This window comes from Manis javanica, chromosome 10 (genome assembly GCF_040802235.1).
Source record: "Manis javanica isolate MJ-LG chromosome 10, MJ_LKY, whole genome shotgun sequence".
NCBI classification, from domain to species: domain Eukaryota; kingdom Metazoa; phylum Chordata; class Mammalia; order Pholidota; family Manidae; genus Manis; species Manis javanica.
Genome location: NC_133165.1, coordinates 47,181,116 through 47,208,740, shown reverse-complemented (window position 1 = coordinate 47,208,740; position 27,625 = coordinate 47,181,116). Strand labels below are relative to the sequence as shown.

Genomic DNA, 27,625 nt, shown 5'->3' with positions numbered 1-27,625 from the left:
CCAAAACCTTGGTGTCATCCTTAGCTCCTTTCTTTATCTCCTACCCAGATCTGACTTGCCTGGAAATACTGTCGGCTCTGCCTTCGATCTATATACAGAATCTGACCTCAGTCTGTGTCCTTCCTCTGTGCTGCCATGACTCTCACCTGCCGTAGTCAGAGGTCCCTACCTGGCCTCTGCCTACACTGCCACCTCCACTCAACACCTCAGTCAGATCAAGTCCTCCCTGCTCTAAGCCCTGCAGTGGCTCCCCAGTTCACTCAGAGTAATGGCCTTACAGTGACCTCTAAGGCCCTGGTAACCTGGTCCTTCCATCTCCAATCAGGCCTCTTCCCACTTTGCACTGGTACCTGGACCATGCTTCCCTGGTGCGCCATGAAGCCTGCCTTACAGCCCTGCACTCCCTATCTCCCTCACCCTGCTCTGCTTTTCTTGTTTCTCCAAATCATTTTCTGCCACCTGACACTCTACACTATTTATTATTTCTCCAGCTTATTCTCCACAGGGCAGGGATTTGGATCATAGTCTGGTCACTGCTATGTCCCCAGTGCTGAGAACAGAGCCTGGCAGAATGGCACTCAATAAATACTTGCTGAGAAGATGAAATTCAGTAGGCAAAAGTCTCTTTAAACATCCCAATGGGAACATTTTGAGCAGTCCTATTTTTAAATGGAGATTTTTAAAGAATATTGGATGAATCCAAATATAAGTAATTAAGAGGATATTACAGTGACCTTCATGTGTCCACTGCCTGGCCTTGGCAATAGTCATCTGATGGCTGGTTTCATTCAATCAACATCCCACCGACTTCCCAGATGATTATGAAGCAAACTCAAGTTATCATATCACTTTAACTGTAGATATTTAGGTATGTTTTTCTTTCTACAGCTGCATAGTACTCCAGTGGGTGGATATATCACAATTTATTTTATTCAACCAGTCTTATTGGCTGCTTTTTGCCTATCACTTTATAACTTTATAAAACCAGTTTTCCATTCATTGGAACTTCCAGAATCAACCATAGCTTTGCAATACTTCTTTTCTTAAATTCCTATGTAAATTCTTTGTAATTCTTTTCACTCATATAAAAATAAAATAAGATAAAGTGAAAAATATTCCAAAATACCTATCTTTCTCCATGGTATCATATATTATTCCTTGTAGGTAGTTTGTTAGAGGGTTAATTTTTTATAATTTGTTAATTATATATAATTTCAAAGTTAAACATTGCAAGAATAATGCAAATGACATTTTCCTATACCCTCACTCCAAGTCACAGTTAACATTCTGTCCCAATTGCTTTTTACTTGTGTTCTGTGTGTATATGTGTATTTTTTAATAATTTGAGATTAAGATGCAGACACCATTTCCCTTTACACCTGAACACTGCAGTACATATCTCTTAAGACAAGGGCATTCATGTTACATGACCACAGTATGTTTATGTTATGAAATTCAGGATAGTTAGCATTAATACAGTGTTGTTATCTAGGCCATGGACTATATTCTGATTTCTCCACTTGCTACAATAATGTTCTTTACAAAGCAATATTTTCCCAACCAGAATGCAGTCCCAAGATGGCCACTGCATTCATGGCTGCCTGGTCTCCTTTAATTTGGAATAGCGCTCCAGGCTTTCTTTGTCTTTCATGACCTTGACATTTTTGGAGAGCATAGGCAAGCTGTTTTATAGACGGTTCCTCAATTTGGGCCTAATATATTTTGGACTGCACTCCAAGAATGCAGTCTAAAGGAACACCCTGTGTTTTCTGCCCCCAGGACCTGGAAGCCGACGAGAGAGACCTCTATCAGCAACCCGAAAACCCGTGCATGAGGCTGAGGACCGAGAGGAAGATGCCTCAGCTGTGCTCAGGGCCATCCAGGTGGAGAATGAAGCCTTGCAGAGGGTGATCCTCAACAGAAAAGCCGAGCCATCTGCCAGCACACTGCAGGTACTTTGGTGAGCAGAGGGGAAGAAATGAGGAGGACCAGGGTACTCAGGGACCATGCGGCACCTGAGCAGTGCTGGCAGAGAGCATGTGGTGAGGAGAGAGACATTGTAGGCAACCCTGGCCTCAGACTGATCGGAGTCCACTGCCTGATGCACAGTTGTTCCCTGTCCTGCCAAAATTCCCGCTTCCACAGCTTCTTTGCATTTTTTGTTTACTTCAGAAAGCCTAAGTTGGATGATAATATGCTTCCAATCCTTGATGATTTCCCTGCAAATGCTGGATACCTTAGACCATGGTTGCAAACTGGTGGGTCAGAGAAGAAATGGAGCAAACAAGCTCTGGCTTCTCTGGAAAGATCTTATTCCCCAGAGCATGAGCCTTTCAGGCCTCCACAGCCCTCACTACTCTGTACTGATGCCCCTGGCCCTACAGGTGTTTGAGCCTATGCCTGCTGCCTTTGACTTTGAGCAACAAGCAGCAGGTTTAATGGTGGGGTAGAGGAGAAGCCCTTGAGGCGCTGGAGGCTTTACATATACCATGGCATGTCCATCCTTTCTCAGAAGCATGGTCCCTGACTCACCTGTCGAGAGCCTTTGTCTTAGCTTGTCCCACTTGATGCTCACAGTAACCCTGAACCAGGTGGGCCAGTCTCATCACCATTGTATAGACACAGCTGGTGATGCCCAGAGAGTAAGGTGGCTTCCGTGGGCCGTGTCTTTGGAAGTGGCCATGGTCTACTGCCTGCAAGCCCGGGGCCCATCCACACTGCCAGTTGCTCCTCAGGCTCCCTTGCAGGCTGCTCTTTAGGGTGTCCATTGAGCAGCATCTGTTGACTGTTTTCCTGGAGCTGGTTCTTTGCCCCTGATGTTTGTGCCTATGGGATCTTGAGACAGTCCCCACACCTTTGTGAAGAGTATGCAGTAGATGGCTTCATTCTGACCTCAGATCATGTGATTACATCATTCCAGGACACGGAGACACCACCAGCAAAATCATGGACCAATCTACTAAAGGAGAAGAAAGAGACCCCTGAGGTCAGTGAGGCCTGAGAGGGACCACAAAGCCACTTGCCCATTGCACCTGACAGGCTCCAGAGAGCTTTCCACATGTAGTGTCAGCGGGGCCTCCCGCAGTCCCTGAGTACAGTGTCATTCTGCCCCCCTCCCAGATGTGCAGTCCCAGCATGACCTGCCCAAGGCTACAGGTGGAAGCCAGGCTCACTCAGGCCCGTGAACTACAATGTCTTGTTATGTTTCTATTTCCTGATGACAAGGGAACACAAAAATAGATCTCAGTATCCTGAGTAAATAAATGATATCTTTATCTACCTAGGCCATTTAGGCAAAAGATGGCTTCAGCAAATACAGCCATGAATTAATAAAATGCCCAGGAATGTCTCTGTGAGATAGTGCACAGGTCTATGCAGTGTGCTCAGAATAAAGAGGAGGTTCAGTCAGCTCAGATCAGCACTGGCCTCATGGAGCTTGCAGACAGCAAGCAGATGAAGCCATAAATAAACAACGTGGCTTCAGAAAGAGATAACAATCAAAGCTGCTAGTGGGCAAGAAAGTGACCAGGTGTGGGATGGTGACGACCTCCAACAGGCTGGTCCAAGGAGGCCTCTTAGAGGATGTCCCATTTGAGCTGAGCCCTGTCTGTTAAGGATCCAGCCAGCAACAGGGAACAGTGTTCCCAGTGGAAGGAACGGGGGTGAAGCCTTGAGGTAAGAACCAGCCGGCTTGATTGGGATGTGCAGAGAGAGCGGGAGGGAGGAAAGGAGGGCTGGAGCATGCCCGGGGGTAGAGTGATGGGCAGGCAGCGCCCCTGAGCACCATAGTAGGGTTTTTTGTATCCTTCCTAATTGTTCGGGTATTTCCGCATCATCTCCAGCTGATAGTTCCAACAGGTCTGCAGCAGTGCCCATCCCCTGCTCTGGGATTCCTGGATGACCTGGCCCTCACCCACAGAGCTTCAATGACTAAAATCATCTGCAAACAGAGAGAAGAGCACATTTCTAGTTTAGATGATAAAGGAAAAAGAAAGTGAAAGGCTTGGAGGATTAAAAATGAAAAGGCCTAATAACATTACTGGAATTCTCTATGGAGTCCTGGTACTTTGTACAAACAGAACAGGGGTCCAGATGAGATGGGGAGAGGTTTGGGTGAGAGGAATTTTCAATAGCTCATCGAAGCAGACGTTTCCTGGGACCCCCTAGAGCGTAAGAAATTGAGATCCTTATCTTTTTGCAAAGATCTTGTGAGGCGATTCTAGATCTAATCAACCCCAGGCAGATGCTGTCTCTGTCATTCCTGTCCCTTTTCCCTCAGGGGGGACTGATGGCCTGGGAAATGTGTCCCTTTGACCATGGCTCTGCTGTATCTTGGCTAGGAGTGTTGCCTCTTCATCTGTTTAATAAGCATTTCCATCCCCAGCTAGGTCCCATCGCCCTGGTGACCAGCAAGCAGGATCCGTCCAGGGCAGCAGGGGGAGCCAGAGCCATCAGCGAAGCCATTGACAGAATCGGCCTTTTGGGGAGCAGGTACTTACGAAGGCGACTGCAAAGTAAAGAGAAGCAGCCCATGCCAGGGCAGCCATGAGGGTCTTACTAACTGGGTTTCTCTTTGGGGTCCCTTTGTTGTTCCACACCACTTAAAACTGCTCCCGTAGACTGTGCCCTCCCTCTCCCTCCTAGCCCTGAAGTGAAAATTGGCTTGATTTCTTTTAGGCAGATGTCTTGTTGTTCATTCAGTTTGGTCCAACCTGTGTAAAACTTCTACCTATTCAAAGGTTTCCGCTGATGTACCCCATGCAGCAGACACTGGTGAACTTGGTCCCAGCCGGCTTCGGGGTAGATGAAAGTGACACAAAGCAGTGTCCTTTGAACCTCCTTTTCTCTGATGAAAGTTCATTCAAATGCATTATTCTGTTCCATTAAATGTAGCATCAGTTATTGAAACTGTCAAATTTTTATTATCAAAATAAAGGCTTTTCTCTGTTCTTCATGCAAACTAGATCTTCAGACAGATGTCCTAGGTGGAACCTACAGTTTCACTCGTGCACTGGCACGCAGTCACTCTCCCCAGGTCACCATGCAGGGCTGTGTGCATTGTGCCCATGCCTGGCTGAGGGGCAGGAGGGGCTGAAATCCAGCCCACATGCTGGTCACTAAGCAGAGGCCCTGGCTGGGGCTGCATCAGCCCAGGTGGTGGGGGTAGTGGGTGGGGAAGCTTTTTGTTAGCACAAAGGAGAATGTCCTGGCCACGTGGAACACTCTGTGTCCACTCAGAGGGAGCTTCATTTTTATAATTTCTAAAACAATTCTGAATAGGCTAAATGCACTGCTAGCCCCTCCTCTAAGAGTCTGCAGACCCCAGATGGGAAGCTACACACTACTGTGGCCATGCATAAGAACCTGAGGTTTCCTCTGGTCATGAAAGGGCTGGGCAGTGAAGATATTTTACATCTGATATAGTTTTATTTACAGGCAGCATACACATCATGAAATGTTTCTTTCTTCATCATGAAGATCCTTGGTGTTTCAGGCTCTGGGGGGTGTTCAGCCTTAAATAGCACATGTGGGGTACATTTGCCAGTGACACTCTGCTGGGTTTGAAATGCCTGCATCCTCATAAATAACACATCAGTAATCGGCAAACCTTTTCAGTAAAGGGCCAGATGACAAATACTTTAAACTCTTCACTTTTTGTTTGTTTGTTTGTTTGAAAAATGCTTTAAAAATATAAAAACCAGTCTGAGCTTGTAGGCCATGTAAAAGCAGGGTGCCGGCTACATTTGACCCACAGGCTGTGCTTTGCTGACCCTGCTCTAGATTCTAACAAGTATTCTTTCAACTTGAGGAGGTTAGCTGGCCATCCTGCCCCAAGCAGTTTCTCCTACTTGGGTCTTCTCTCATCACTAATTGTACTGTTATTTATAAAGGGAGAAAACCTGCCTGCGTGCAGGGTGGGTACTGTCTTCTCAGACTGTTGCTTCTCTCTGAAATACGTAAGTAAGTGTGGTACCCTTGATGGGCATGTTCTCTACTGTGTATCATTTGTTATCACCTGTTTGCTAAAACAAAATCATATTTCAGACAACAGCAGAAACTCCTGAAAGTCCTCCAGGCCATCGAATGTGACTCTGCCCATCTCCGCTGGGTTGTTTCACCAACTGAGGAGCAAGTGCTGGACCCAGAGGTAAGAACCTCAACTTACATGGATTTTCAAATGCATTCAGGGTCTCACCTCGAAGCTGAGGAAGGAAGAGTCCTTCAGTACAATCAGTTCTGTTTGGTAAGGACTGCTCAGACAGCAGTAAACTTAGCATCTTTTTGCCCAGGTCTCCATTTCCACATAGACACACATATGAAGGAGCAAGAAATTGCAGTAGAGAGAAACCTGGCTACACCAAAGGAAATATAAATAGCATATATAAACCCACAGAAAAATGTCCAATGTTGCTGGTAATCAAGAAATGCAAATTGCTCTGAGCAACCTTAATGTCCCATTTGATATCTGAGTTAACAAATTATTTTGGATGATAACCTTCAGCACTGTCAAGGTTGCAGTAAAACTGGCTGTTGTACTCTGCCAGCAGCAATGTAAATGGCTGGAGCATTCTTGAACAGCAGGAAGGCCAGGCTTAGGAAGAGCCATAGCAATACTGAGGTCTTCCGGCCCAGTCCCACTGCCTTACTCTGAGGAAATCACTCAACAAAAATAGAAAGCTATGGGCACAAAGGTGTCTGTTGCAGAATTATAGGAAGTAGAGAAAAATAAGGGGAAATAAGCACCCAGAAATAACATAAATGTCTCATGATAATGGAGTTAATCAGGAAAATATGATATCAGCATTGTGCTACTGCATACAAGGCTGGAAATTATCACTATGGAGATGATGCAGATAGAAAACGTTAAAGATATAAAGTAAACCACAAAAGGTGACATTAATCTTCACTGGGTCCAGTGTGATTGCAACAGTTGTGTGAGCATATGGATGGAGCTGAGACACAAAAGCACAAGAGGAGGAGGTGGCATCAGGGTGGGAGGGTTACAGGGGAGTCCTTTTTCTTTTGTGTCAAAAGGCACAGCCATCTCACCCCATCTTTTACCCAAGCCTTCCTTATAATTGTTTGCTATGGTGATCACAGATGTTATGATGGGCCGACGAGAACTTAACATGAAGCCCCCTCCCAAAGCCACATGTAAAACTCAGGTGACAGCAGAAAGAGCCCTGTTTCAGCCTGGCTATGAGTCTGTACCACCACTTAGAGTCATGTGACCTTAGACAAGCCTCTTAAACTCTCTGATCCAGGAGTCTGTGGCTGTCAAACTGGGTAACTAATCCACAGCTACCGGCCACCATGGGGAGGGAACAGGGATGGTCTGCATGGGTGGGCAGCTCAATACCTGGCATGAGGCAAGGAGGAACCTGTAAATATCAGCTCAAAGTTTGCCGTCTAGAAAAATCCAGAAAACTCAAAACTTTGTTCCGCCTGTATGGAATGTTGCTTTCTTAGCTCTGAAGGTTCTAACTGTGGTGAAACTCCAGCCACATTCAAAAGAGCCTGGGTTGATCAAGTCTCCTTATATTATAGGAGACAGAACACTCAGGGCAAACTGACTTACACAACAGAGAGAAGAAAATGACAGATTCTTGTAATAAATGCCAAAACCAGCTAGGGCTTTATCCAGCAATTTCACTGTGTCTCCACAGTGTCAGCTGCATCCTTGAGCCTCAGCCCAACTCTGCTCTCTCCCTGGGAACCTTCAGTAACTAGAGTGGCTCCCACCTCTCACTGTCAGACCCCAGTAAGGAGAGAAGAGCAGTTCTTCCACACACAGAGCTGAGATTGGATCACATGCCCGACACTGAGCCACTCCCTCCCACGCCCTGACTCACTGGGCCAGCCAGGCTCCTCTTTGGGTGCGAAAGGGGCCGTCCCCCTATACTTCATGGCTGAGAAAAGGTAAGGGTGACTGCCCTAGGGGAAAGTCAGGTGGCCTTGGTGAGAGACAGGAGTGAATGCCAGGGGCAAAGAGCTTCCCAACCAGTGTTTGCCCCACACCTTCTCAAGGCATCCTAAATCTAGCAGTTGAGAGGCAGTAGTAGCCATTGAGTTGCAGCTCTAACAAGTTGTGTTACCTCCTTAATGAATAGACTCCTGAGCTGCTTCCTTTAGAAACAGCGCTGCAGGAATTTGCCTGTGATGTGGGATCCAGCAGCCCTCGGGAAGGCAGCTCGCCTCCCATCTGGTGCTCCTCCTTACTGCCAACAGTCAAGGTGAACAGTGCCGATTTTTCCCACCTCCCACGCTGCTCACCTGGCAGCAGATGCTGCTCACAAGCTCAAGTTCATTGACCTCCCAACCCCTCCACTTGAGCCAGGCCAGTTTAAGTTTATCACCATCCTGCAAACCTGGGACTCGGGCCCAGGGCAGTGGAGGGCTTGGCCAGGGCCCTGAATGGCCCCACCACAGAGCAGGAGGATGCTAAGGGGTCTGCTAATAAAAACAGGCCCTGTGCATGATCCTTCTGGGAGCTATGAGCTGACCTCCCTCTCTCTGTGTCCCCATCTCTATCCCCATTCCCATCACATGGCAATCAAGGCTCGTCCAGACACCGCTGAGAGTGATAGCACGTCTACTGGCTATTAATTTAAAAAATAGGTAGGGAACAGTTGCTGTTCATTTGCTCAGCTCCCTGCTCACAGAACCATTGCAGATTACCAGTGCTAATTAACAGAGGGCATGTGCACATGGGGAATGCACCATTTTATGAGTGACTGATCCATGGCGACCAGCGCTGCAGTCGAGGCCTAAAGGGGCCTCCGGAAGCCATCCTGCAGTGTGGCCTTTATTGATGGCATTCACGCAGACAGTCAGACCAGACAGCCTGGCTGCAAAGGAGGCAGGCATTAAAATCAATGAAGGAGAGAAGGGAGGACATGGACATTTAGGGAGTACACCCAGGCCGGCACCGTGACCAGGTCTTCTCTCCTGTTCGCATCTCGCTTAAGCACCGCGACAGGATTGTCAGAAGGTGTCATCTCGTGTTCCCCAGCCAGGCTGAGGGGTGTCAAGAGACTTGTCCGAGGTCCTCTGTTACCTACTGAAGGGGTTTGATCAGGCTGCCATAGCAAAGTACCACAGGCAGGGCCCTAAACAGTAGATTGCTTTGCTCACAGTTCTGGAGGCTGGAGTCCAAGATGAAGGTATTGCAGTCTGGTCTCTGTTCCCTGGACTTGCACATGGCCACTTCCTCACCGTGTCCTCACATGGCCTCTTCTCCATGCCCATTCCTGGTGTCCCTCTGGGTGTCTAGGTTTCCTCTTACTGTGTAGGGCCTGCCCTCACACTCTCAGTATAACTCAGTTAACTCTGTACTGGCCTTCCCTCCAAATAGGCACATTCTGAGGTTAGGGCTTCAGCATCTGAATTTGTGGGGGATTTTCTGCTGGGTGCTCTTTTACACCTTCTAAATTTCCTTGTATTATCTATTCCAAAGAACAAGTTATTAACTTTTTTTGAAGTATTGAAAATGGAAACAGCTACCACAATTCAGCCCGTAATGCCTTCCCATTCAGCAGAAGTTGCAACATGCCTACAGGACATGAACACTTGGTAGTAGGGCAGGAAAGTGCACATTCAGGCAGAATCTGATGGCTTTTTAAACATATTTGTCATTCACAAGCTTTCACAGGAGACACCAAGTGCCAAGAACACAGTGACAGTGCTTTAAGTGCTTTACAAACACAAGCTCATTTAATCTGCATAATGACCATATGTAATGGTGCTCTTCTCATCCTTTCTGTACAGATAGGGAAACTGAGGCACTAAGAGGTTAAAATAATGCATTAGCCAGTGGTAGAGCTGAATTCACCTTGTCACGTTTCAATCCTTGAACACTATTTTCCTCTTCCTTAAGGACAAGTCAAGAATGAAAGCAGAAGAAATCAGAGATGCCATCTACGTGACCATGGAAATCCTATCCAATTGGGGCAACACCTCATGGGTGGGTCTCACGGAAGTTGAGTTCTTTGACCTGAACAACAGAAAGCTTTATGTATCGCCGCATGATGTGGATATCCAGAACACGGACACACCTGGGGATCTGGGCCACCTGGTCAATAGGAACTTAGCTGTAAGTGGAGGTAGCTCTGGGGTGAGTCTTGGTCTTGTATTTTCATATTTTCATGTCTTTTCTCTGTGCACTGCAAGTCCATGATAAGGGTGGGTGTGGGGCCAGGAGGGTAATACAATCCTCCCTCCAGAGCCATTCAACTGGGACAAGTGGGGAGGAGCCTGGGGAAAAGGTGCAGGTAGAAGCCCCTAAAGAGTCCCCCCAGGTCTTTCCCAGATCCCTGTTCTGTAGATTTTCTTGGGAGAGGGAACGAGGAGGAGCCAGATCACCGTGGTCACTGCCAAACAGGGGACCACGGGGTCATTGAGGTCAATGCCCTCGTTTTGTAGATGAAGAAACTAAGGCTTGAAGAAGGGTATGGACTTGTCCAAGGTCACACAGCTGGAAGACGGTAGGACCAAGTTCACATCCTGCAGCCTGATCCTCAGGGTCCAGCTTTGCTGGGGCAGGGAGTGCACACCCAAAAGGTGGAGTGTCCCTTAATTTTAATATCTACCAGTAAAAAAAAAAAAAAAGGGCAGTGGCATTTTCTTTTTTGCCACTTGCAAGTTGGACACGAGAGAACATGAGCTAACCTGTGAGAGACTGCACAGCAGTGTCATCTGGACTCTGCTGTGCTCCAGCATCACTCCCAGTTACCTCCAGGAGGGGCCTGAGAAACTGTGGACAGAGGTCATCTCTGGGCCACAGAACTGGGTGGCCAAGGGATGGGGGACACCAGGAAGATTTTCTGCTGGGTGCTCTTTTACACCTTCTAAATTTCCTTGTATTATCTATTCCAAAGAACAAGTTATTAACTTTTTTTGAAGTATTGAAAATGGAAACAGCTACCACATGTTCAGCTTTTGCCTTGTGCCAGGCACAGTTCTAAGCACATCATACATGTAATCTTATTTATACTGAAGAGTGCACAGGCTTAAGAAGCAGAAAGGCCTGGGTTCAAAGCTTACCACTTATAGCATTGTGCCCACCAGCAATTCCCTTAACCTCCACTTTAGTTTTCTCATCTGTAAAATGGAGTAATAACAGCACTTCCCTTGATATATTCTGTAAAAATCAAATGTTGTTTAAGTTTGAAGAGCCTACCACCATGCCTGGCTTTTCCTAAGGGCTCCAAGACATCATCTATTATTGTTTTTACTGTTATTATTGACAATATTAAAACTCCTAAGAAGTAGGCATTATTTCCATGTAAGAGGGAACAAGAAAGGGCTTTGAAATCCCAGGTTCTTGAGACCCAGGCTCTGGCCTTGACCCTGCAGCCTTGGGCGACTTACCTGCCCTCTTTGAGAGTTTGTCTGCCCCCTGCAACATGGGAATGGAGGGTGTGCATAATCCATATGCTGTTTATTTTACCAGCAAAAGAAACTGAGTCTGGCTCACTTCAGAAAAGTTTTTAAAAAGAAATTTATTGCAAATCTGTGGAGTACTCACTGTCATCCAGACCAGAAGGCAGCCCCATGTTGGGGTTCTAGGTGTAACCCAGCATGAGCACCAGGGTTTGGTTCTTTTGGGGGTGGGTGGGCAGTGTTGATTGGCCAGTTGGTCATCCTGTTGCTGTACTGGAGGCACACAGTCCCATAAAGGCAGGCTGCTGAACCAGCCCAGCTAGGAGGGCTGGGACCTTGGTGCCAGTTCCACCAAGATGCCCCAATGGGGCAGCAAGGGAATTTTCCCTGAAGAAATTCAGGCTCATTACTAAAAGAAAGGATAGGTGCTAGGCAAAAGTGCTGCCTGTCCACAGAGTTGGACCAGCTGGTGTCTGAGCCCTCTTAAAGATCAGCAGCTCTGCATTCGTGAAAGAAGCAGCTCCCCTGGGTCACGGCCACTAGGATTCTCTGGCCTTGTATCCCATGCTCTGCTTCCTGCTTGGAGCCTGTAGGTGCCCATGTGTGCTGCTGCTGCGACTTGGACCAGCCCTTGCTGCTCCTCCGTCATCCCCCTGTGCACAAAGCAGTGGCATTTGGGAAGCCTGCTACACAGCACAGAGCATCCCAAGGGCAATAAAAAGCATCACTGGATTTGATGGGGACCAAATCTGATGATTACTCTCCCTTCTCTGTCTAGCAGAGGCTGATGCGTGTCGCTGTGTGATGGCAGTGGTGACTTTGGCCCATGGCTTTGGTGGGCTTGCAGTTCTTTTGTTTTTTGGCCCTGAGGTTGGGACATAAGGCAGCTCACCCCCCTGGGCTGCTGGATCTCTGGGCCCAGCTATGGGCAGGCTGGATTCCCCCTGCTGCCCTGGTATGGGGTCTCACTAAGAGTTGCCCTCCATGCGAGGCCTGGGGCTACCAGAACACACTGCCTCTCAGAAGCAGCCAGTTTTACTGGAGTTTATCAAAGATCCACAGTGTGCCAGCCAGGGCATCAGACGTCCCTCATTTAATCCTCACATGAACTCTGGGATTACTCTTCACGTTTGATATGCGAGAAAACCAGGTCTCAGGGAAGATAAGTGACCTGCCCTGGGCCACACTGCTGTGGAGTAGTGGAGCTTGATTGAAAGCTGAGCAGGAGGTAACTGCAAGTGGTACCTGGGTTCAGAAGAGAAGCTGCTTCACTGGGGGTGAATTGGGGCATAGTAGAAGCTGTGTGAGTGCCCCAGGCTCAGTGCCAACCCCCCTTGCTTCTGTGTCCACACTCTCTCTCTCACCAGCCTCCCCCAGGCCCGTGGCTTCAAGATGACTCCAAATTTATACACCAAGCCCTACTTCTCTAAGTTCCTGACTTGCAGATCAACTTCCCACTTAATATTTTTTCTTGGATGTCTACTGGACATCTCAGACTTCAGAGGTTTTGAAGGTTTTGGTTCCCCAGCCCACGCCCATATCTCTTCCTCCTCCAATACTCCTTTGCTCAGTAAATGGCATTGCTGTCTGCTCAGCTGCCAAGTCCACCACTTAAAGAGTTATCCTTGATCGCCCTGCCCACTCTCCACTGCCTTCCCACACACCAGCAAGTCCTGCTGATCTTACCTTCCACATGGGGCCTGGATCTAGCACCTTCTCTCTGTTTCTCCCCCACTGCCTCCCGGGTCTGGTCAGCAGTTCCCCCTCACCGACACTACTAAACCCCTCCTAGCTCAGTCCTTCCTTCCATTCCTGGCCCATCCACATCATCTCTCTGCTGCAGGGGGGAACATCCCTCCTCTTTTTTTTTCAGGCAGCCACCTCCTTTTTAGCTCACTGAGATTTCAACCTGAATATCGCTTTCTCAGCTAGAGTCCCCCTGACTCCGGACCTGGAAGAGCCCTGTGCCCTCCCCGCCCCAGGCTCTGTTGCGTTGCCTTGTCTAGTTTCTCTGGAGCGCCTCTCACTATAAGGAATGACTTTGTTCATTTGTTTATTATCTGTCTCCCCCTTTGATCCACAATTCTTGTCTATTTATACTATATCCCCAACACGTACAAGTGCACAAAACATTTTTTGAATTTTTTATTTGGAAATACTTATAGACTTAAAGGAAATCATTAAAAAAAAAGGGGGTGTAAGAGGAGAGCTTGCACTGATAATCATAAACACTTCCCACAAAGAAATTCCAGGACCAGATTGCTTCATTGGTGAATCCTACTAAATATTTAAAATAACACCAATCCTTAACACTCTTCCAAAAGATAGAAGAGGAGAGGACACTTCTCAAATTATTCTTTGAAGCCTAACAGCAAAACCAAAGACACCACAAGAAAACTATACATCAATATTTCTTATGAATATAAATGTGAAAATCCTCAACAAAACATTAACAAATCAAATCCAGCAGTTTATAAAAAGATTTGTACATTAAGACCTAGTGGAGTTTATCCCTGGATTGCAAGGTTTGTTCAACATGCAAAATTCAACCAGTTTACTATAACATTTTAGTAGAATAAATGGGAAAATAACCTCATGACATCTTAATAGGCACAGAAAAAGCACTTGACAAAATCCAGCACCCGTTCATGACAAAAAACAATCAAAAAACCAAGAATAGAAGGATAAAGTGCAATCACTGAAACCCACAGTTGACATCATACTTAATGGTAAAAGACTGAGAGCTTTTCCCTAAGATCAAGTATTCAACATTGTACTAGAGATCCTACCCAAGGCAGTAAGCAAGAAAATGAAATAAGAGGTTAGAAAGGAAGAAGTAAAACTATTGTGCCGGGATATGATCTTTTATAGAGAAAACTCAGCCCACACCACATCTCTTCCTCCTCCAGTGTAAAATGACTGGTTGAGTTAGCAAGTTGACAGATAGAGATCAATATACAGAAACCATATTTTGTATATCCAGAAGTTGTATTTATGTGCACTATAATGAACAATTTGAAAAAGGAATTAAGAAAATAATTTTATTTATAATAGCCTCAAAAAGAATAAAATATGTAAGAATAAAGTTCACCAAAGAAGTGAAAGACTTGTACATTAAAAGTGTAAAGTAGTGTTGACAGAAATTTAAGACCTAAATAAATGAAAAGGTATCCACGTTTATGGATGGAAAGGCTTCACGCTGTTACTATGGCATGCTCCCAAAATTGTCACAGTCAGGGCAGTGCTATCAAAAATCCAACGGCCTTTTTGTGGACATTGACAAGGTGGTCCTAAAATGTATATGGAGGTTCAAGGGACCCAGAATAGCCAAAACAATGTTGGAAAAGGAGAACAAAGTTGGAGGCCTCACACTTCCCAATTTTAAAACTTACTGCTGAGCTACAGTAATCATTACTGGCATAGAGATAGACATATAGGTCAATGGGATAGAATTGAGAGTCCAGAAATAGACCGAAAATTCTATTGTCAACTTATTTGCAAAAGGATGGCAGTACCATTCAATGGGAAAAAATAGGTTTTTCAGCAAATGGTATTGGGGCAACTGGTTTTCCATGCAAAAGATTGAAGAGTTGGATTCCTATCTCACACCGTATACAAAAACTAACTCAATGGAATGAAGATCTTAATACTTTTATAGTTTTAAGGCTATAAAACCCTGGGAAGAAAGCATTGGTATAAGTCTCCATAATCTGGAATTTTTCGGTTGAGTCTTAGATGTAACACCCAAAGCATAAGCAACCAAATAAAAAAAATAGATAAATCAGACTGCAAATTAAAAACATTTTTGCTTCATTTTGCCTGACGTTATCAAGAAAGTGAAAAGACAGTCTACAAAATGGGAGAAAATACTTGCAAGTCATATATCTGATAAGGTCTAGTATCCAGAAAATATAAAGAACTCTTAAACGCAACAACAAAAAGACAACTCGATGAAAATATGGCCAAAGTACTTTGAATAGCCATTTCTCCAGAGAAGGTATATAAATGGCCAATAAGCACATGAAAAGATGCTCAACATCATTAGTCATTAGGGAAATGTAAATGAAACCCCAAAGATACATCAGTTCATGCCCTAGGATGTCATAATTTTTCAGAAAAAAGAAACGGAAAATAAGTATTGTTGAGTATATGGGAAAATTGGAACCCTCACACCTTGCTGATGGGAATGTAAAGGTAAAATGGTATAGCCATTGTAGAAAACCGTTTGGCAGTTACTCAAAAAATGAAATGTCAAGTTCCCACATGACCAGCAATTCCACTCCTAGGTATATACCCAAGAGAATTGAAAACATCTTCACACAAAAATTTGTACATGAATGCTCATAGCAGTATTATTCACAATAGCCAAAAGGTGGAAACAACCCAAATGTCGATCAACTGATAAATGAATAGAGAAAATGAGGTATATCCATATAATGGCCATAAAAAGAACAAAGTCCTGATGGATGAACAGTGAAAATATGCTAAATGAAAGAAGCCAGACACAGAAGGCCACATATTGTATGATTCCATTTATTATGAAACATCCAGAATAGGCAAATCCATAGAGACAGTAAGTAGATTCGTGGTTGCCAAAGGTTAGAGAAAGGTAGGAATGGGGAGCAACTGCTAAAGGATATGGGGTTCCGTTTTGGGGTGATGGTTGCACAACAATGTGAATACACAAAAAGCCACCAAAATGTATGCTTTAAGTGGTGATTTTATATGTGTGAATTGTATCTCAACTTCTTAAAAAGTATAGAGGTCCTATGTGCCTTTGGCCATCTCCCCCCAGTGGTAACATCCTATGTAACCATAGTACATTATCAAAACCAGGAAATTGACATTGGTATAACATGCAGACCTTCGTACCTTTGTACATTTGTGTGTGTGTGTAAGATCAGTGCAGTTGTGTCGCATGTGTAGATTCATGTAACCATCTCCATATCAAGATACAGAGCAGCTCCATCACCACAAAGGAATTCCCTTGTGCACCCTTTACAGCCACACCTCCCCACAACGGACCCTAACACTGGCAACCATTGAACTGTTCTCTACTTTTTGTCATTTCAGGACTGCTATATAAATGGACTCACACTGTATATAACCTTTCTGAAACTGACTCTTTTCACCCAGTATAATGCCCTTGACATACACCCAAATCGTTGTGTATATTAGTAGTTTGTTCCTTTTGATTGTGATAATTTATTAAGTTGAGGGCAGTCCTGCAGCTCCCTGAGGTGGGGGCTGGGGAGGATGTGTTGAATTAATGCTGGAAGAAAAAAGCACCTCTGTTAGGAGTTAGAAAGTTACCTCCTGAGAGAGGCCTTCCCAGACCATCCATTCTAAAAGTGTCCTTCCATTAGCCATTAATAATTCTCTCTCATTGTCTTCATTGGATTTATCCCTGCCTGATTTTTCTCTTGGCAGTTTTACTTGTTTGCCCGCCCTGCTAGGACCTGAGACCAGCCTCCCCCGCCCACTTCTGCATCTAGCTCAGCGCCTGCCCTACACTTGGGCAAGTAGGTAGCAGGTACAGCCAGTACCTCCCAGCCCCTTGCCCTTCTCACATGGGTGCATGCTGGCTGCCCTTCCCACTGCCAGCACCAATAATTCTCCAATGGAGGATTTTTTCTCTGGCTCCAGGGCCTACTTTGCCACCTGGGTAGCAGGCCCCAACTGGGGGGAAATTGAGCCCCGGAGCAGCCATCAACCTACACTGATGGGAACGAGGGTGCAAATACCCCAGCTCCCTTGTCCTGCAGATGGTCACTGTCAAGCCTGTTCCACACTAGCTCCTGGGTTTCCTGGTGGCATTGAGCTGCAGATGTCCACAGGAGGGGCTAGCTTGGTAACTGACTCTATGGAGTACCTTTTCTTCCCTCACTTCCCCATGCTCCAGCTGGTGTTTCCTTCACTGCCTAAATAAACTCCTTACACTGGAATCTTTGCCTCAGGGTCTGATTCTGGGAGAATCCAAACTAAGACAGATTAATTCATGAGGTTTCAGTCCTCACTCCACCACTTGGACAAACCACCCCCCTTACTGAGTGCTGGTCTTCCTCCAGGGACGCAGGCACTAGAGCAATAGTCACTTTGAGAGACCCAAGCGTGGTAAAAGCTGGCAGAGCAAAGCTGCCATCTCTGTTACCACCTGCGATGGGCAGGGTGGGCAGGCGCCGCAGATGCTCTCCTGCTGGCCTGGCACCTGGGGGTTTACCCAGCGTGCCTCAGGTCGGCCCCCAGCACCTTCCCGTCAGGCTTCCACTTGGAGCCACTGCCTATGTGAGGAGCACATTGGAAGGCTCGGTTGCTCATGCTGCCCCAAGTTACCTGCAGGTTAATGTTCTTTGACCTTGAATACAATGATCCCACTTAGCTCTCCTGTTATCCCTCCTGCTGACAGGAATGTGAGAGGAAATCAAGTCCAGTCTCCTCACCCATGTTAAGGGGCAGCCTTCAGTCTCTTCCTTTGTCAAGCAGCCACAGTGACCCATTTTAGGCCCTATTTTGGGGAAGTAATGAGTGTCACCCACTGGATTTTGAGATGTGGTATCTGGACCCCTCACAGCTGCCCAGAGCACTGAAAGTTCTTACAGAGCTTGAGAAACTTGCCAAAACAAGTGAGAACCCCTTGAACTCATCTCTCCCCCTTAACAAAAGCCACCTCCTCCCTCCTGAAAGGCACCATTGTCACTGGAACAAGCCTCCTTTGTTTTCTCCCGCAGCTGGAGCCTGGGTCTCTCCTAGGGGACAGCAAAACCCCAGAGTCAGCCACTCTCCTCCTTCCCTGGCTCTGTCAAGTAGCAGGCACAGTTCTGGTGACAGGAGTCTGTGGAGATGTCAAATACAGGGCACTGCTCCTTTTAGATAAAATGGACAAGTGCAGCCAGTGTCAGAGATGTGGTAGCACGGGCAGATGAAACTTGCCAGGAGCTGGAATCTTAAAGCAAAATGCCTGCAGGAGCCAGGCAGAGGTGTAGCCAGGGAAGTGACGTGGTTGTAAAACAGTAAGGAGTGGTGGGGACTGGGGCACAGGAGAGCACCTACCCTGGCATGGGGGCCCCATGTTCCTTTACTTTCCCAGGCTACAGACAAGTCAGAAATATGGCTCTATGGGAGGAGGGGAAGTGCTCCTCCCCCAGAGCTACCCCATCTTTAAGTGCTGGCAGCAAATTTGACACTTCATGAGCCAAACAAAATATTTCTGCAGATCAGATCAGTTTACAAGCCCTTCTCTATAAAGTTTCAATGAGAGGACAGATATTAGGAGGTAAGTCTCATTTATCCATTCATTTATTCATTCAACAAAGACTTTTGGTGGGTGTTTAACTGTGTGCCCAGGAACTGTGCTGAATGCTAAGGGCTCTGGAATGAACTGGGCTTGGCCACTTCCCTTTAAGAGCTCACAGCTCAGTGATGGAGGTATTATGGACATGAAAACAGGTAATCATGGGACCCTGAGTAAATGCTAACCTCAGGCATCACAGGTGACTGTGGGCACCTGAAGGAGAGAGTGATGATGTCCAGGGAAGAGGTGACAGTTGGGTGACAGCAGATTTATTTGAGCTCCATCCCTCAGGGTGAGAAGGGCTATAGCATTGCATGGAGAGGCCCAGCCTATGCAAAGGCCCAGAGGCCAAGCTGGCATGCAGGTGTTTGAGAAAAAGCTGTGAGTTTTGTCCAGAGTCCAAGAGGTATCCGAAGAGATGAAAGAGGAGGCCCTGGAGTTGAGAGAAGTCCCCCGATTGGGCTTTTTCCATCTGCATCCAAAGTACCCATGACGTGCAGTTGCATTGGTGCAAAATCAAATGATACATGCCTCCCTCCTCTCGCCCCTCTGGCCTTGAGAGCAGCTTTGGCAGCCTCGTTGGCAGGCTAAAGCTGCACGGGGAGGTCCTATGGCTTGGAAACCCTGAAAGGGAGCAGACTGAATCCCAAGACCCAGTGCCATGGCTCTGACTCAACAAATGCCTGAGCCTGTTTCTTTCTTTTCTATTTAAAAATTTTTTAATTCCGTAGGGTTTTAAAAGGGAAAACAAAGGCTTTGTCAGCCATCTTCATCACATAGTGCAAATGGTGCCTCTTTTCCTTCCAGTGGCCCTCCTTCTAGTCTCTCTCCCCATCCCCAGTGTTCTCCCCAAAGCAGATTAAGATGATTGAAATTAAGCCCACTGCATATAAATTCAGTCTGCATGGCAGAGCAGAGGGGCCCATGTGGCAACTTGGTGCCAGGGGCAAGGGTCAGAACCTGCCAAAAGTGCAGTCCAGCCTGGATAAGGTCTGGGACCCCACCCTGGATTAGACCCAGATGGTGGCCTGGCTTCCTGCCTCGTCCCTCCCCTTTCCTGGTTTTCCCTCACTGCCCATTTACTTTGGGGAGAGGCAGAAATGTGCTAACGACTTGGCTTTCCTGCTGGTGTTTCAGAGCAAGGAAGACCTCTCTCTGTGGACGTGCACCTTCCACCCACCACTCCAGCTCTTCTTTGTGATCCGCAACACAAGACAGCTGCATGACTTTGGTCTGTCCAAGATCAAGGTTTGGAATTACTGGGCAGCTGATGGGGTGAGTAACAGGCTGATTCCTCGCTGGGCATCTGACTGATGGAAGCACTTGGCACTATCCAAGAGCCTGATTTCTGAAGTTGCAGAATGGGTACAAGGGGTCCCTGCTGCCCTTCCTCCCAGGTGTAGCAAGTACGTGCTGGGGGATTCCACACTGCACTGTTAGAGCCACCAGGGCAGAGTCTCAAGTGGAAGGTTTGGGAAGTGAAATCAGGCCACCCTTTGGGGGAAAGGGAAAAACATGGAACTGAGGCTCAATTTAATGGATAAGGGAACAGACACACAGAGAGGTTGTGTAACATGCCCCAAGCCACATAGCCAGCAAGTGTCAGAGTGAGAATTTGAACCTATGCAGTTGGGCTCCAGGCCCATTCACTCAGCCAGTACTTCTCAAACTTTAATCCACAATGACTCACCTGGAATCCAGCGAAAATATAGGTCTAACTCAGCAGGTCTATGGCAGGGCTCAAGACTCTGAGTGTCTGACCAGCTACCGGGTGTGCCAGTGCTCCTGGTGGGTGACCTACTCTGAACAGCCAGGCTCTTAACCTCTCTGCACCTCTGCCGCTCTGGTTTCAGATCCCTTCCCCCCACCTTCTACCCTCACACCACTTCTAGCCTACACCCGGGCCCTCATCCTTTCATTCTCCACTGAACTGCTTTTTCATATATTCATTTGCATTTACTCCTTCCTTCAGCATTGGTTATTGAGCACATACTAGGTGCCATCAGGCTTCCTGATCAATTCTGAGGACGCCGATGTAAAAGACACAGCCCATGCCCTGGAGGTGCTCTCTGTCTAAAAGCTGGCAGACAAGTAAATGTAGACATGTAATGCAGTGTGCTGAAAGCCTTATAAAGGTGACCCCAGAGCAGCAATGTTTCAAACAAGCCACTGGGACTCAACAGGGAACTCAATGGGTGAGGAGGACAGGGGCCCCGCAGACATGGGGACAGCGATCGTTGTACTTTGCTCTATCTGAGAATCGGCTATCAGGGAAGCAAAAGTACAGGTGAGATGACAAATGGGAACTGCTCCTCAGCCTCTGTCTTGTTAGAGAGACACTAGGGCATGGTGGGAAGTATGGCAGACTGGCAAGCACATACCCCCGGATAAAGGGAAGGCCACTTTTCAGCATTAGCTAATGGTTGCTGCATAGGAACCAGGGCTGCTAGATCTTCTGAACATTCCTAGGAATCTGGGAATCTGGATTTTGATATGAGCCTGTCAGATTTGTTCATGTCAATAGTTAATTTAAATTCTTTTGAAAGCACCATACAGTTCAAAGCAAACTCATCTTTGGGCTGGAGTTGGCCTGCCCAGACTGCAAGCATGGAGGAGGGAGCCTGCCTCAGGCTGGAAGAGGTGAGGGAAGGCACTTGGAAGGGCTGCACACCTGAGCTGTAGTAGAAAGAGATAGCAGCACTGAGCCGAGGCAGAAAAAGAGAAAGGGTGTACCAGCTGGAGGAAACTGTATGTGCTGACAGAGGCACGGACCAGTACAGCCTCTTCCTTGCTCTCCGTGTCTCTGGGCCCAGGCCTCTCGTCTGTCTCTAGCAGCCACTGGGAGGTCTGATCATGATTCTCTGCTGCTTCAAACCTGGAGAGGCGCCCCCTTGACCCAGGGCATCCAGGTCTTGGCCCTGAGTGTGACATCAGAGCTCCATAATCCCCATGTGCCCTCAGCACCCACCTCTTCTCATGTCCCACTCGAATGCAAGCTGCTGTGGCTGTCCACCACCCTCCATGGGAGCTGCACCTTTAGCCCCAGCCCCTCCCATCTCACTCTACTCCAAATGCCCACCTCTGCCTTGAATTCCAGGAAAACCAGGCATTGCTTCCTCCAGGAAGCTGGCCTGGACCCCCTGGCCCTTGTGCTATTTCTGAGCCTCGTGAACATGTCCCATCCCCCCTGTACCCAGGCGGACACCTGCCTCCCCCACAGCATGTGGGCATCATGGGAGCAGGGCCTAAGTCGTCTCCACCACTGCTCTGCTCAGTGTAGAAATACATGGTTGTCAAGTGAATGACTGAGTTCAAAGAACCCATAAGTAGCATCTTACCCTTTGGACCCAGAGGAGACTGAGGTTAAGGGCACTTAGGGCATATGTGCAGGCCATGCTGTAGATTAAGGGCAGAGCTGGGAGTCAGGTCCAGGAGAGCCCCTGCCGCCGCCTCCGGCCCGTCCTCCCTTTCTGTACTTCCTCCTGATTATTCTCCCACCCACCCACCCAGCTGTCTGGCTCCCACATAAACATCTGCTAGGCTCTGGGGACCTGGAGGCTAACACGACAGACACAGTCCCGGTTGGCTCTGTTCATGCATGACACTGCCTCAGAGAAATGACAGGCAAGCCCACACAGAGAAGAGCATATACTATACTGTATATTTGAAAGTTGCTAAAAGAGCAACAAGCAAAGAAGGTTGAAATTTGAAAGAAAGTCCAAAGCATTGGAATAAGAGAGGAGGTTTCTGTGGGTGTGTCAGCCTGCCCTTCCCCAGGGCAGCAGGCCCTGGGCCCTTGTGCGCCTCAGGGCTGGGCACCCCCAGCATCTGGGCCAAGTCCTCCTTCCCGAGTCCACTAGGCACTTCCTGACAGGTGGTCATCAGCGTCTCCCGGAATGGGTATGGAACAGTGCTGGGTGTTCAAGCCCAGGCCCTGTAGCTTGGCCCTGTTATTGAATATAGATCTCAGGCCAAGAAAAGTGGATTTTCTGTGCTGGATTACTGAGAAGATAATCTTCGTCCTTTTGGCTGAGGCCTGCCTTTCTTCACCATTCCTCAGCCTCCCCTGTGCCCTAAGAGTAACAAAGGGGCAGGACGTCAGGGTATCGTGGCGGGTACCTCGGGGAACCAGTCCACTGGCTGCCAGGATTAGGGACCTGAGGAATTTCCAGCACACAGAGCAGAGTGTGGAGGACTGCAGTCCCTGGCAGGGCCACTGCTTATGTAATGCACACCCATCTGCTGCCAGAATTTACCAGGGGCAGAAAGCACAAACAAATGCAGCTGCAGGTTGGCTTGATTTAATATTCTCCAGAGAATGCTATTACTGTGTGTTTTAGAGGAGATAAAATGAGAGTTTATAGGAAATATAGCTGAGCTTGGTAGACACAGCTTGTTAATACAGTGTTTTGTGTATGGGCATCCAAGGAAGAAAAGTTAAATGTGAGTAGCTAACCCAGTGAAGACTTATTTAGAACAGAGGAAAGGAAGGTGCTAGAAAACAGAGTCTCTTTCGTTGGAAAATGTGCTGCCTGTTAAATCCTCAGGCTCACTTTATGGACTCCTTTCCCCCTCATTAGGTGATGCTATGACTGTGAGCTGGCCCAGAGCGGGGCACTTCAGGGGAAGGTAAGGGCACAGAAACTGGAATCCATCCATGCAGACCCATGTAAGGCAGCACACATCTGTCTGTCCTTGTCACAACTGCCATTTATCCAGTGTTGTGTGCATCAGGCAGGCGTGAGGCACCCAGTAGGCATTCAATAAATATTTGATGCATGAGCAAATAACTGAACAAATGAATCATCTCTCTTAACCCCTGACAATCCTGCAAGGTGGGTGTTCTCAGTCCCCACCTTGGAGATCCCACGGGGCAGAGAGACTATCTCTTTTGCCAGCTCTGCTAGGAAATCGCTGCCTGGAATGCTATCTTGAGAAGAATCTGGAACCTTCCTTCTGGTTCATCAAGGAGAGGGTGTGGTTGATTAGTGATGTCTGCCTTGGGCTCAGGAGGAGGATATGGTAACACATTTGTCACATTTTTTGATGTTCTTCAGATAGTGAGTTGTAAGGGACAGAGCTGGGGAGGGAACGTGAAGTCTGTTTTTCTCTGTTTTTTTTCAGCGCCATTTCCCCTGCAGAGTGACATCTGTTGGGAGGAAGGAACCAACAGTCTCCCTTCTATAGTATGTAAAACCCACCCAAAAGGTGGGCTTCTAGCAGCTCCCCACAGGCCATCTGTTTTCCTTCACAACAAGCATATTAGTTACCTGTTACGTGGTCCCACCTTTCAGTAGAAACAGCACATTATCACCACCATATCAACCATAACATGACTGTTCAGATGACACCTCCAGTCTGGTCACAGCAGTGAGGGAGGTAGGACAGGCACCCAGGGGTATATTTATACACAGAAATGGTGCTCATTATGAATGAATGTTAGATTTCCCCAGTGGTATATTTCTGTGACATGCCTAGGCCAGCACTGCCCAGTAGAACTTTCTGTAGTGATACTAATGTGCTCTCTCTGCCCTGTCCAGTAAGTAGTCACTAGCCACAGGTGGCTGTTGAGAGCTTGAAATGTGGCTAGTGCAACTAAGAAACTGTGGTTTATTTTATTTTTAATTGAGATATAATTGGCATATAACAGTGCATTCATTTCAGATGTACAACATAATGATCTGATATGTGTATATTATAAAATGTTTCCTATAAATAAAAGTATAGTAAACACCCATCACCATAGTTAAAAAAAAGTTTCTTCTTGTGATGAGACTTTTTAAGATCTGTTCTCTTAGCAACTTTCAAATATATAGCATAGTATATGCTCTTCTCTGGGTGGGCTTGCTTCATCCTTGGGTCCCAAGTGGTGGTCCCTGATGGACTCAGGCTTGCTATTTCAGCAGCCCTTGCAAAAAGGAGAGTGTCCCATGCAAACTCTAGCCAGGGCTGGGTTGCAACCTGGGGTGGGCCCTGCATTATCCACATGAAGTGAGGTGGATGGAAAGAGGGTGGATTTCCAATGGAAAGTTGAGGTGCTGTCTCCAAAAGAAGGGGAAAACACCAGGGAAAATAGAAAATGGTACCCAAATCCAGTCCTTTTTCTTTTTATCTGAGAATACAGAAGTCACATGTTGTTGAATTTACTTATCAGCTCCCAAATCTAAACCATCCCCAAGTCTTAACTTCTAAACCAAGCTTCTCTCCTGGCCACCAGGTACTTTTCTTTGGCATTTCTGCCCAACAGTACACTGACACTCCAACCCGGCATACCCAAGCCCAGGTCCAGCTGACTTAGTTTTGCTGTCTACCGCAGCCCTGCCTCCCACCTTTGGCCCCTCTCCTCCACGTGCCCCTCACTGCTGGTTATCTCCAAGTCCTACCATTTCCATTGCCAAAACTGTCTCCTTCCACAGCCGGCTTCTCCTTTCCCACTTCCACCTGCTGCACCAGTGCAAGACTCATCACCACAGGCACTGGCCTCACCCATCTCCCCCTCCACTCACTCACCCTCTCAGTCCCTTCATCTCATCAGCAGAGGCTTATCAATCACTCCACACTTGGGCTTGTGCCAGGGCCGGGAATCACACACAGTGTCTGCCCCTGTGAACTCAGACCCGGTCAGGAAGGCCCTGGGGACTCAAACAGCAAACCCCAGCTCACTGGGCCCAGCACAGTGAGGCAGGATGAGCTGAGGGCCTCACAGCTGCAGAATGCCTCAGGGGTGCGGCCACAGTGCTTTGCCACCACGTGCTTCCCTGTGCATTCTGGGAAGAAGGCTGTGATGTCACTCAGAGGCTGGGCCCCAGCACCCCAAGGCAGCTCACAGACAGACTGCGACTGGTTCACATGGTTCAAATCCTTTGAATTAATTGTCAACATTTAAAATATGGAAGATTTTACATGAAAATAAGGATTTTTAACTTTTATTGAGAAATGAATTTCTGGCAACGCCAGGCCACATCCATGCCCAGGAGCTTTGACAGAGCTGAATCACAGCACCGTGTCCTTGCCACTCCCACTCATCTCCCCAGCACAGTGGCACATGTGTGAGGAACACATCACCTCTCCCATTTGTGATGCTCTCCTGCATGCATGAGTGTTGGTCCTAATGCCAAACAAGCCAAAACAAGCTCTCTGGCTTTTCTATTATGCAACTTGTATTTCCTCCTAATCCCTGTACAGCTCTTCTCTCCCTTGTGCCTCTGCCCCTGCCATTCCCAGCACCTGGACCACCTAGCCCATCTTATTACAAACCCTACCTCTGGAAGTGTCAAGGTTCTGCTTGTCTCTCTTCATGCACAAGTCCTCTGCATACCCCTCGCCTACCGGGCCCCTTCTGGTGGTATCCAGCCGCACCCTTCCAGTCACCAAGTACATGCTTCCCTAGGGTGTTCCTCAGTTTCCTGAGTCTCTGATGTCCCAAACTGGTGCCTTCCAGCCAAACCTATCTTGCAGGTGTGCTCTATTTGGCCCACACAGTGTTATACAGCTTGTGAATCATGTGGCAACGTTCCCTACATGGTGTCCACTGGCTGGAGCCGAGGGGCTCCTGCCCCCTTGGGACTTGCAGATGTGTGTTTGGCAGTTCACCATAGTCCCTGCACCCCCCGTGGCTGTGGTGCTGCAAGCATTTGAGTCTGTGAACACTTAATATACAGACTGTCCTGAACTCCTTACGGAGAGTAACATTGCTTGCATCTTCTGCATCCCACACAGGCCAAGACCCTGAAAGGCCTGCATATGGTATGTATTTGATTGAATAAAATTACAAGAACTGCATGTTGGGGCCTTAGCCCATATCTAAGGAAATCCTGACCTAAAGCAGCAAGAGTAATTCTGTGCCCCACCCTAGAGTAGAGGGGGTTCCTCTTGTGCCTGCTGCCAGCCTCTGCTAGGAACAGGGGGGATTGCTGCACTGGGCCTTAGGGAAGCAGGAAGTCTCCAGGCCACACTAGCTCTGAGCAGCCAGCCTTGGCAGATACATACATCCAGGCAGTAGACTGGGTACAAGACATTTCTGGAGCACGTATTATGTGCCAGGAGGTAGTTAAAGGACTTTATATACATCAGCTCATTTATTCCTCACAGCAGTCCTATGAGATTGGTACTACAACGAGCAGCTCCATTCTACAGATGGGGAAACTGAAGTGCAGAAAAGCAGAGCAAGTTACTAGTGGTCACATAACTACCAGTCGTTCACATGGTAGACCCATCACAGGGTCATTGGAGAGCCACACCCTGCCTAGGGCAGCCATCACTATGTACTTCAGCACCAGCCCCATAATGCCAGATGGCCTACATTTTTAAGAGAGGCCAGAAATACATGTTGGTAATGCAAAAGCTCTAAATTTTTAGATATTATCAACTGGTTCTGAATATTTTAACTGCTCTTTGGGCCAGGCCAGCATAGATTTGGCCAGAGAGCTGCCAGTTAGTGACACAGTCTTCAGGTTCCATCCATCTCCGTCATCCTCTGAGCCTGTGATGTTGGGAGGGTGGGAGTGGCTGGTCCAGAGCCCAGCATGTCATAGGTGCTTGTTAAATTTTATACTGTCCCACCATCTTCTTCAAGTTTCCACATTATAAAGAATGGTTTTTCACTGGTCTTACTCCCGAGGGACATGTAAAGGGCCATTGAGGTCTCCTCCCCATAAAATATTCAAGTGCAGGTATTCCAGGAAGGAGCAAGTTTAGTTCCCAGAGCTATAGGCCTCAAGATAGATAGAAATAGGTCCATTTCTCACCCTTGAAAGTCTGGCATCCCAGTGAGGACAAGTGTGCACATGCGGATACTCACCAAGTAGTAGGTGAGGGTCCAGATTGCAAGCCCAGCTCTGGGAGCCTGGAGGAGGACCCTGAACTCAACTGGAGGAGGGGAGTAGGGGCAGAGAGGGAGCACCAGGGGCTCCCTGGAGGAGTCAACTCTGAGCCGGGTCCTGAAGCCCGCAT

General features: G+C 47.5%; 1 protein-coding gene across 10 annotated transcripts in view; it reads left to right on the top strand.

The window, feature by feature from the left end:
• KATNIP (katanin interacting protein) overlaps positions 1-27,625 on the top strand; it is a 223,100-nt gene that overhangs the window by 155,370 nt on the left and 40,105 nt on the right. For 9 of the 10 annotated variants that reach the window (XM_073215370.1, XM_036992475.2, XM_036992477.2 and 6 more), the window contains 6 exons: positions 1,780-1,952; positions 2,921-2,986; positions 4,385-4,491; positions 6,046-6,148; positions 9,878-10,114; positions 19,811-19,948. In XM_073215370.1, the coding sequence (XP_073071471.1) occupies positions 1,780-1,952; positions 2,921-2,986; positions 4,385-4,491; positions 6,046-6,148; positions 9,878-10,114; positions 19,811-19,948 (824 nt within the window). The remainder of the gene's footprint in view (positions 1-1,779; positions 1,953-2,920; positions 2,987-4,384; positions 4,492-6,045; positions 6,149-9,877; positions 10,115-19,810; positions 19,949-27,625) is intronic. The other variant, XM_036992476.2, reaches the window with a different exon arrangement.